This window comes from Tenrec ecaudatus, chromosome 1, assembly GCF_050624435.1.
Source record: "Tenrec ecaudatus isolate mTenEca1 chromosome 1, mTenEca1.hap1, whole genome shotgun sequence".
Classification (NCBI taxonomy): Eukaryota; Metazoa; Chordata; class Mammalia; order Afrosoricida; family Tenrecidae; genus Tenrec; species Tenrec ecaudatus.
Window position 1 is genome coordinate 142,132,777 of NC_134530.1, and position 11,944 is coordinate 142,144,720.

The window sequence follows — 11,944 nt, forward strand, 5'->3', positions numbered from 1 at the left end:
CTGTGTGTCCCTGTGAGTCAGAACCGACTCGGTGGCACCTAACAACAACAACCAAGCTCCTTAGCAGACACCAAAAGGCAAACTGTGAGCTGCCACCAGAGAAACAATTTTAAAGTCATTTTCTACATGAAGCTGAGTAACCATGTATCCCTTGGGTTCCTCATCAAACTCAAATGGCTTTGTCGATGACAACACACGTATGGCGCTGAAGAACCCACCCCCGCTCCTTGACCTACGTAGCTGCTGATTTGGTTTATGTCCTGGGGAAAACAACTGAGGGGGGGACACTTTCGCCTTCAGCAGGAGTTTTACTGTGGAGCGCTCAACTAAAACCACTATGTATAAAGAGCAAATGAATGTTCTCCTTGACACAAAAAATGTCAAGAAAAACCTAGGAAGAGTCAATGTGCACATGCGCAGGTGTGTACTGTGATTACCACGTACATTAAGTTTCAAGGAAGGGCCCTAGAGTCTTCGGTTTGATGCCACACCAGGCCGCAGCCCTTGGAGTGCTCGGCATCTGGATCTGCGGCCCAAAGGGTTTGCTTCGGGCGAGAGCCAGTTGGAACCCAACAGAGGATCCTCGAGGAGAACGCCTGGCGACCTACTCCTGAGAAACCATCTGCAGAAAGCGCCATGGAGCAGAGGGCTACTCTGATACACACAATCGACTCTATGGTCAACTAGCAAGACCCAAATGTGTTCACTGAATCCTATCAAATCATATTAAGCATTAAGCCAGGCAATTTACATAATCATTCCTAACTTTCACACAGTACAAAGAAAAGAAGAAAGCACTGTCATGGATAGTTTTGTTATTAACCCTGCAGGGAAGGTGATTAGCCCTTTTGTGGGAGGAAACAAGTTAAGTGACAACTCCAAGGTCACGCAGAACACTGCAGGGCTTTCTCACTTACTGGGTGCCCAGATCAATGAATTCTCCAAGCCACTCTTGGTGGTATTGGCCAGTTCGGGGTGAAAAAGTTAGAGTAGCGGTTCTCAACCTATGGGTCACCTCTTTGGGGGACGAATGACCCTTTCACAGGGATCACCTAAGACCATCAGAAAACACATATTTCTGATGATCTTAGGAACTGAGACACCGCTCCTCTATCACTCTCCAGGCAGTCCACCCACATGCAGATACTCCCACAGACGAGTACCTGGCGTGAAGCCTGTGAGCCATGCTACACCATGCTTCAAGACAAATATTCACTTATTTGTCATTAGAAATAAATATTTCACAATATATAATTATATATTGTTTTGTGATTAATCACTATGCTTTAATTATGTTCAATTTGTAGCAATGAAAATACATCCTGCATATCAGATACTTACATTATCATTCATAGCAGTAGCAAAATTACAGTGATGAAGTAGCAATGAAAATAATTTGATGGAAGAAAAAAAAAAAGAAAATAATTTGATGGTTGGGGGGGTCACCCCAACATGAGGAACTGTATGAAAGTGTTGCCGCATTAGGAAGGTTGAGACCCACTGAGTTAGAGGCTTCTGGGATCTCTTTTACCCTGAGGGTTTAAGGTCACCCTCAAAGCACTGTGCATGACAGAAACACGCAGACCAAGGCAGGAAGCTCAGGAGAAGGTGAACTCCATCCACAGGGACCGTCAGGCCAGTTTTCCTGCCCCAGGTGAGGAGGAACCTACATGAGTAGGATACCTGACGACTTTGAGGCTGTCTTCCAAACGTGGAGCTCCATGACCACCCACGGTCAGTGATCAGCTCTGTAGAGTGTTTGTCAAGAAGCTAAGGATGCGTTTCTATTTAGCAACTTGTCAAGTCGATTCCTATTCAGGTATTCTTCATGTGTGCAGAGGAGAGCAACTCCACAAGGTTTCCAAGGGCACTGCCTGGTCACATCACCTGTCTCTGGAAGCAACTCGGGGTGGGTCCCAGCTGTCAGCCCCTCAGGTGACAGTCAAGAGCTTAAGCATGTGTTCTCCCCAGGGACTCTCTGCTCTTCACTCGACAGAAGCTGACTCTGAAGAGTCCTCACGTTGTCTGGAACTTGGGGAGAAGAAGCAGTTGAACATAGCTACAGCTCGAAGTCATCTAAAAAAAGAATCAGGCAATCGCTTAGACGCCCCTCCCTTTTGTTAGAAAACTAGCTAAAACTGGCTTGAGGAGGAAAAAGCGGAGGGCGCACTGGTCCGTGTGACTGAAAACCCTACTGATCTGCTTGGCTTTGAACACAGCACCGGAATCTCTTTCATTTCTGTTCCGTCTGAACTGGATCCATTTTGAAACCCCGTGCGGTACCCAGATGCTGTACCTCTTCCAAACCTCACAGACTCATCCAAATACCAGTGTATGATATGGGGAGTAAAGCTGCTCTAACAAATGTCTCCCCACATCATAGTGGCCCCAACTGAGTGACCTGTCCCATTAATGAACCTGTCACCATGGCCAAAGGGATAGAGTAACTCACAGGCTTCCAAACTTAATTGGCTCATTCTCTTAAAAAAGAAAAAATTACTCACCACCCTCCTGACAATTAAAAACGTTTGTACTAGAGCCATAACCCAGGATAGTGTCGGCTGCTGCTTCTGAAGCCCCACCTTGGATCCTTGCCACTCCCCCTAAGGGGCGATACTGCCCACTTTGGGACATTCTGCTGTAATTGATCAAACCAATCAAAATATTACTTTTAGAACTGGGAGCAAGGTCAATTCCATCCAAGTGACACGATTGAAACTAAACGGGAAAGAACAATATGGTAAACCAGTAACTGCCACTCCAAAGATACCCACACCAAATCGCCAGATTCTGTGTTCCTTTCCTTGGGAAAGAGGCCTTTGCAGATGTAATTCAGCTGACCACCTGGGAATGAGGGGTGGGTTATCTTATAATTAAGGACCTGAGTTATCTGGCTGGGTTCCAAATACAAGGACATGTGTCCTCATCTGAGAAAGGCTGAGGGAGACGCGATGCAGACTCCCAGACGTGCAGGAAAAGCGATGGGAAGACACAGGGATGCAGTCATACACCAAGGAAGAGCCACCACCAGCAGAAGCTAAAGTGTGAGCATGACAGGAGCAGATCCTCCCCCTGGGCCTCTGGAGGGAGCACTAGCCAGGTGACACCAGATTTTAGATGTCTTGCCACCAGAACTGTTCACCTATAAACTTCTGGGGTTTTTCAGTTGCTGAGTTGGTGGTAATTAGTTGTGGCAAACTCAGACACTACTGCGGGCGATGTCTTAAAGGAGACCCAAAGGCCACCGAAGGACGGATAAAGGTGACTATTTTGAGTAAAACAGCGTAGCACTTACCACATTGAAAAGGATGCAGCACATTTCTCAACAGCACGCTTCCAAAATCATGGCTTCTTGCACAAAATGTAACCCCCAGGTTTACAATGAAATGTGAAGCTCAACAAAAATAGCAATACCTATGGTGGCAGTAGTAATAATGGGCGATGTTATTGATTGCTGACACAGGACCAAGACACTGTTAAGCATCGCACCTACATTATCTCGTTTTCATATCCAATCTCATGAGGGCAACTGTGATTCAGAATCCTCACCTTCCGTGCAAAATATTAGGATCTGAGTACCAACCAATGCACCTCACAGGCAGCCATGCACATCTCCCAGGAGGCGCCCAGGTTACTACAGTACTGAACACGAGCGAGTGAGCAACATGTCCAGACTAAGGCAGACTAGGAAGAAAGGCCTAATGCTCTACTTCCAAAACTGGGTCAGTGGAAACCCCATGACCCTTAACAGTCCAATCCCAAACCGATCATCGCGATGACATGGGAAGGTTTTGCTCCACAGGGCATGGGGTAGCCTTGACTCCTAGGTTGACTCAAAAGTCGCTACAAACAATAAACTTGGTGTATAAATGAAGAAACTGAGTATCAGAGAGCAGATGTTAAGCAAGTTGTTCAAGGTTAAGTAACACAAACAGAATTCAAACGAAACCCAACTAAGAAACCATGTTCTCAACCTAAACACCACAGCACCCTATCACTCCCAATAACTTCCTCATCTGCATTCCTGACCTACCATGCAGCTGACATTCCGGACTGCTTTTACAGGATGACAGAGGCCCAAGTGGCACAATGGAGTCACACCCTGGGCTGCTTGCTATCCAAGAGGCCAGCTGTTTGAAACCACCTGCCGCTTTGAAGAAGAAAGACGAGGCTTTCTATTTCTGTAAAGAGTGAGTCTCACAAATCCACAGGGGCAGTGTCCCCATGTTCCGTAGTGTCTGACTAGACTTGATGGCAGCGGGTTCGTGACTCCTAAACTAAAGCACTTTAAAAACCGCTCGAATGCACCTGTGATCAGCTAGAGCTGCGTCTGGCCAGGGAAGGCAACTGGAGTTGAGCAAAAACATCACTCACCCTTATAAGGTACTTCACAATGCTAAAGACCGTGGAAGCAGAGTCTGTCCGTGGCTTTAAACACACACCCACCCAAAGCCCCAACTCAAACCCACCTGGCCAGCAGCCCCAGCCTGGTTGCCATTTAAAATGCAACTCGCTGCCAGTGGAATCTGACTCACAGCCACCCTACTGGACTGCCCCTGTGGGTTTCTGAGACTCTGGCTCCTTACAGGAGTAGAAAGCCCAGTCTTTCTCCCTTGGAATGGCTGATTTCTCTTGGAAATGGTCTCCTTAAGAAACATCCCATGAGCTTCTGCACTAAGAATGTGCCAAGTCAGCTCTGTAGGGAAAATATCTCCACACACACACATACAGAAACAGCTGATCAGAGAAGGGCAATTGGCATGGATCCATCTGCAAAGTCAATAAAGCATCACAGCGAATCATTCTAATCTAATTCCAGGGAAAGCATCTTCCTGGGTTGCTGTTTGTTTGTGTAGCTATGTTCTTTTTTTAATGTTTTTTTTTTCAGATTGTGAATTGGGTGATGACTTTTCACTGAAGAACTGATTTAATCTCATCCGTTACAATCCCCTTCACTATAACATCACTTCCCCCACTTCCTCTCTGTTTCCTGTTTCCATCCCTCCTCCTTTCTGAACCCTTCTGAACTTTGTCCTCAGGTAAATGCTGCCCTTTTGATCTCAGCAAGTGGGTTATTTGAAGGAGTGAATACCTCCCTATTGCTATTGTCCCCCTTATAAAACAGCTTTATTGTTCTGCTGAGAAGCAAGCAGTGGAGGTGAGCTCATTTTCAGACCTGAAAGGTGCCTGAGGGGTAAAAGCTAACTAACAAGATTCTACTTTTTTTAAAACTAGGAAGTTAGGACAGAAATAACTTTTTTGAAGACAAGAAAGTAAATGACATCTTAAAATACAGAAACAAAAACCCATAAACCCAATGCCATCTAGAAATACTAACAATTCTTGACAGGGCAACCACTGAACCCCTGAATCTACTGCCCTGGGGTGATCTGTACATCTTAAACCCAAACAATCCCACACAATAGTAATCTTGACTCAAAGACTCACTGCCATTGAGTCAGCAGCAGCTCACAGTGACCCCCTAGGGCGGGGTAGAACTGTTCCCGGGGGTTTCCAAGACTAAATCTTTATGAGAGTACAAAAAACCCCTGTCTTTCTCCTGTTACCATAACCAGTGAGGGGAAAGGTCTGCCTTGAACATGTATGCTCTTTTTAAAACTACCTATATGGTTTTAAAGTGACAAGGTAATTTGAAAGATTAGGTAGTGACATTCAAACGGAATGTCACTGAGATGCTGTCAACTCAGAGCACAACTCAAGACCCTGTGGAACAAGGCGGAGCTGCCCTGTGTGCGGCAGAGACCGTAAATCCTTAAGGGAATAGACATCTCATCTTGCTCCCATTGAGCAGCTGGAGATGTCAAAATGTTCAACTTGAGATTAGCACTCCAACACATAACTCACTAGACCATAAAGAGCTTACAGGACAGGGAATTTGTGCTCATGGGCAGAAACTCAGAAAAGGGGGGTGGGGTTGGTTACACACTCAAAGAATGTCATCACTGCCCCTGAGCCGCACACGTAGAAATGGTTGCACTGGAGCCATATATACTCCGTGTAAACGCCAGACACACATATATAATACTTTTAAAGGCATGAGCAGAAGAGCCACGATCATGGCTCCTCTGAGCAAGGCCAGGCTGAGCTGTGGTAGACACAGACTCCACCCCGGTACAGACCGGTTTCAGGAACAGTACTCACTCACATACGTAACCCCAGGCCTCGGCTAACTCCTACAGGGACCCAAGTTACTAACCCTACTCATCATGCCTTTAACATTAAAAACCACACTAGACTTTGTTGACTCAGGAGTTTGAATCGAACCATTACACACTCTTCACACATGAAAACTCATTACTGAGGAGTCCATTCTGACACGCAGTGGCCCAGTAGGAGTCTGGGGCAGAGGGTGTGGGGTTTAGAACACTGCTGGCACAGTGGTTAGCATTCAGCTGCCAACAGAATGGTCAGCGGTTCCAACCCGCCAGCTGTTCCCCAGGAGAGAGAGGAGGCCACCTGCTTCCATGGGTTTGGAACATTCAAACCAGAAGACACTCAGCAAGAGAGAGATGTGGTCCCCTGCTTCTCCAGTGATCGACACAAAGTAGAGAGTTGAGACTACAGAGGACCAAAGAAGATAAACACGAGGGACAAACAAAACCAAAGGAGACTAGAGTCAGCCATTGTCTCTGGTGTTTTTCTGGCCCAATATTTTGGAGGGCTGGACACAGATCTGGTGTCTCCTCGATTCCTCTTTGTCCTCAAGGCTTCCCTTCATGGCCATAGACAATACGCTACCATTTCCTTCTGAGGGACCAGGTTTTCCATTCCTTCTATGGATTTTCATATCAAATCATCACTCTCAAACCTCAAGACCGTTAAGTCATCGCTTGACAGAGAGCAACGGAATCGTAGAAAACATGTTCTTACAGACCTTTCTACAGTCTTCTAACTTGGTAGTAGAAACACTGATGTCTGAGAGGCTGGTAACTAATAGATCACAATTTGAGTCTGCATCGGGACCAGAGAGAGGTGCCACATCTTCTGTCTTCATGGGCAGGCCATGAAGGGCTAAGGGCTTCGCCACACAAGGGTGCTTCCAAAAGTTTGTGGAAAAATTCAATTGGAATATAACTGAATTTTTCCATGAACTTTCTAGAGCCTTCACATAGGTAAGAGTTCATTATGTGTCTGTTCATTCTTATTGGCAAGAAAGTCGATCCATTGCCTGCTTTTTATTTGTAAGGATAAGGTTACATTTTAGCGTTCAAGCAGCATACCACTCAACTAGACGTTGTTAAGATAGGGATATCTGAATTATGAAAGTCTAACATTTAATATCCATTCATACGATGGGAGCTTGCTCATGGCTGAAATGCTGGAACCTACCTATGTCATTGGTATTTCAAAGACCAGCAGGATCGCTCAAGGTGACAGGTTTCAGTGGAGTTTCCAAACTATGATGTAGTACACTGCTCACTGCTGAGGAAGTAACCACGGTGAACTTCATGAAGAGCACTGTCAAGACCACAGTGCGCCGGCCCCAAGCCATGGTACTTCCAATCATCTCTATGCGTGTAAAAAACTGGACATTGATTCAGGAAGATCGAAGAAGAATCCATGCATTTTAATTGTGGGGTTGATGAAAAATATTGAAAGTACCATGGACTGCCCAAAACCCAACAAATTAGGTTTGGAAGAAGTACAAATTGCTCCTTGGAAATGATGATAGCAAAACTTCATCTCATATACTGTGGACATGGTATCAGAGAGACCAGGCCCGGGAAAAGATACCACGGTTGGTAAAACAGAAGGACAACACAAGGGCAGAAGACCTTTAAGGAGATGGATGGACACAGTAGCTGCAACAGTGGGCTCAGGCTTCAGGACAACTACGCGGAAGGCGCGGGCCGGGCAGTGCTCCTTCTGTTGCATCCAGGCTCGCTACTAGCTGGGAAGACTCGATGGCCCGAACAACAAATCTGTGCATTTGAAGCGCAATCTCCGCAACATCATTTAGTTTCCCCTCCCGTGGATTTAGTTTCAAAGGATCATTTGGTGGTGGTTGTTAGGCACTCCCTGTTGCAGTCACTGTGTCAGGCCATTTTGTTGAGGGCCTTCCCCTCTCTCTCTGCCCTCCACTTCACCACGCACCATGTCCTTCGCCAGGGACTGGCCTCTCCTGACAATCGGCCCAAAGCACGCGAGACAAAGGTCAGCAGGGGCTGAAATTATGTCACCGAACTATCTGACACTTTCATGATTACTTACAAGCAAAAAGGTTGACCCTTGTGCCCAATCACTTCATCATAATACCTATCATAACCCAGCATATGCATGTGTTTGAAACACACACAATTAGTCCCAGTAAATCTCCAAATGATTTCAACATAAAAAAATAAACCTTAAAGTCCAGCCAACATATGCTGAAACCCAAGCACAGTTAATCAATAATTTCAAACATTGCACCTTCTAAATTATCAAAATAGAGAAAGGGGTGTTCGCAACTTCCAAAAATTAGAGCAACCCTGGTGGCAGAATAGATTATGACTGGAACTACTAACTGCAAGGTTAGCAGTCTGAATCCCCTAGTTGCTCTGAGCAAGAACGATGAGGCTTTCTGCTCATGCAAAGATTTTCACCCTTGGAAGGCCTACTCTGTCATCTGAGATCACCATGAGTCAGAATTGACTCCGTGGTTATCCCCTGACCCGCCCACCCCCCACCCCAGATATAGAGACTAGAGAGAAAAAGAAAACAACTTAGCCTCAGACGTAAGTGCTCAACAGACTATCTAAAGACTAGGTAACAGTGGGAGGGGACTCTGAATAAAATTTCCTCATTATACAACTTTAAATAAAAAATCATTATGATTCATTTTAGGCAGTTGATGGTACTATTTGATTATATTGTTGTCTGTTTCATTTGCTATTGTTGTTTTGTCTAAGCTACCTGCATATTAAATTTAACTCTATTTCTGCATTGCGGATATTTAAGTCCCTGAAGTCACATGTGCTACTACACCTATATGCCCAAAGCCCAAAGCCTTCAGGTTGATTCTGGCTCAAAGCAACCCTGTGGAGGGTCTCCAAGACGGTAAGTCTCCACGGGAGCAGACAGTCTCTGCTTCCTGTTGAACCACCAACCTGGTGGTTAGGACCCAACATCTCAGCCACAGCACCACAGGGGCCTTCATAAACAATAAACATGGACTGCCGTTCTGTCCAATACAACATTTGAATAATAAATATTCAAATAAATAAGAACATTCAAATAAATGTTTGAGTAATATTCAAAACATAAAATGCAACTACCTTTCCGAAGTCACGGACATCAAACAGGTCAAATGCCTCAAAGAGCTCGCTTTTCCTCATTCCAAATGTCTCGCAGCAGGCAGTGAGGAATGTCCTTATGTTCTTCAGACACAGAAACTGCGGGATGGAAACGAGCTGTTAGTGGACACGGAGAATCATTATGAATGCTGCCTACACCCCTCACACCAGAACAATTCTGAAAAGGTGGGGAAGAGTCCGGGGTGTTTATGGTTGCTGCCGGATTCTTCATTGAGTGGTTACTTACTGAACCCCTTACCAGGCACCAGAGAGGCCACTGGGCACGAAGCGGACAGATCTCTGCTCCGTGAAATTGCACCCGCTCGAGTGAGAGAGAAACTAAACCACAACCTAGAGCAGTGTGCTTCTGCGTGTTTGCTTCACTGATGAGAAAGGCATTGCAGGAGAGCAAAATGGGGAAGAGGGAATCAGGAATGGAGGAGGGGGGGCTATTTTAAACAGGATGGCTCGGGACCACCTTGCTGAGCAGACCTGTGAAGAGAGACAGAGTTGGCCCGCTAGGCTGTGGTAAAAGGGTACTGTGGGATGGAGTGCCGGTATACCAAGGCCCCAAGAAAGGAGGAAGCGTAACAATATGGCCCGGGAAAGGGTCCATGAAACTAGCGCAGCATGAGCAACAAGGAGACGGGTAGGGGTGAGCTCAGCGTGGTAGCAGGAAGAGATGATGAGGCCCTGCCCAGCAAGGTTTCCACTCGGAGATAGGAAGTCACTGGAGGCACTGAACAGCACAGTGACCGATCTGACTTGATGCATCAAAAGGGTCTTCCAGGAAGGTAAGATAGGAGACTACTGCATAACCCAGGCAAGACGCACTGTGGGAAGACAGCTTGGAACATGCTAAGCTGGAAGTACCTATTAGTCATCCAACGGGATGGAAGGCAGACAACTGAACATACACAAGTGTGTACTAGAAAGGTCAATGGGATCTTTGAGCAGCCAGAGGGGTGGGGTCCTGATAGTGCTCTAGTGTAGACGCTGCTTCCAACAGAAGAACTCCAGTCCATCCACAACAGCGGGAAGGAAGGCAGGCCGGCACCACTGCCAATTCATATGCCTACAGTCGGGTTTACTGCCGGTACCCAAAAGACTCGGATCAACCTAAACAGAACAGGCTCACATCGTGAAAATGAAGTCATTCCCTTGGAAGTAGTAGCTGCTCTGGTATGTGGGCACACGTGCATGCGCGCACACACACACACACACACACACACAGTGGACAACATATTACATATATCCCCACCCAAGGCTGTTTTTTCTTTTGTTTACCAGGGTTTTTTTGTAGGTTTAGTTTGGTTTGCTTAATTTTCAGACAGCACAAGTTGCTTCCTCCACCAGTGAAATATTCAGGTTCTTTTTTTAATGAGCTTAAAGCAGACACAGGTTTACCCTTTATAAGATTCCCTCTCCGGGCCTTAAATAATTCAGGGGGGGGGGGGTGGGTTTAAAACCACCAGGGAAGCATCATAAACCCTGCCAGGCACGAAGGCAGCATCCCATCCATCAGCACCTTCAGGAACTGCTTCCACTTTAAAAATTCATGCAAGACCTTCAGGACACAGGCTCACTCTGCACGTGGCTCTTCCCATAGACTGGCTTATTTACAGAGCAAACCCCCCATTCTGCCACGACAGACAATAATTACTCTCTCCGGGACTGCGCAGCTACTCTCTTGCAATTGTTGTTGTTGTTGTTTAACGCAATTAAGTGCTCAATTCATAGCTCACCAAGGAACAAGCGCATAATTGCACATGTCACCCTCTGAAGATTTCTAACCAAACTCACTTTCCCCCCTTATGCGGAACACTACAGCGATTTCCACTAAAGTGCTTTGATCATTAATTCAGAGATGCAAAAGGCAGAATACCAAGCAGCATGACCTAGCATTGTTATCACGTGCCGAGAAGAAGAAATTCCAACACAGGTCTCACCCTTACTTCTTGAACCGAGTACTCACACTTGCCCCCGAGCTCATTCACGTCTATTAAAATTCAACATAGAATCTGAACCGGACTTGAAAGCTTTGCTTTGGTTCTAAACCCTCCTTTTCTAGCATTCCTCAAACTTCATAATCCTCCGTATTTACGTATTTTTTGGAGTCTGGTTTGGAGGTGGTGGTGTGGCGGAATTTTCACTGGGCTGCTCATGCAAAGGCAGAAGGCTGAGCCCACCAGCCACCAGAGGAAGCAGGAGAAACTTTCTCCTCCCATTCCCACGACAGCCCCTGAAAACCAAGGGAGCTGCCCTCGGCTGCCTTCCAGGGAAGTCCTGACTCAGAAGCGACCCAACAGCATTGCGTTTCCAGAGACTTACAATTCTGGAGATGCCTAAAAATGAATAGGATATAGAACTGCCCTAAGCGTCTCTACTGATCTGACCAACCTGATGCGGAGGTTTTCACAGTGCCCCAGAATGGATCCCACTTCACCTGGTGCTCATGCTCATTTGGCCCTGTGCTTGCGAAGGAGGAGAATGCAGAAGTGTCGGAAGTCATGTGGGCCCTAATCCCACTACTGAAGAGATGGGCAGAGGTTGGCCTGCCTGTGTGCTTGTCCACCCCACAACTTGGGTCTGGCTTTCATCATGTTGATTTTTTTTTCTTTGTTTCAGTTTACTTCAAATAAAAATTTAAA

At 46.2% G+C, this 11,944-nt stretch overlaps 1 protein-coding gene across 1 annotated transcript in view; it reads right to left on the reverse strand.

Annotated features, from left to right (window-relative positions):
• The window catches only part of VAV3 (vav guanine nucleotide exchange factor 3), a 405,543-nt gene that overhangs the window by 297,660 nt on the left and 95,939 nt on the right, over nucleotides 1-11,944 (reverse strand). The window contains exon 2 of the mRNA XM_075558833.1: nucleotides 9,276-9,392. Within this exon, the coding sequence (XP_075414948.1) occupies nucleotides 9,276-9,392 (117 nt within the window). The remainder of the gene's footprint in view (nucleotides 1-9,275; nucleotides 9,393-11,944) is intronic.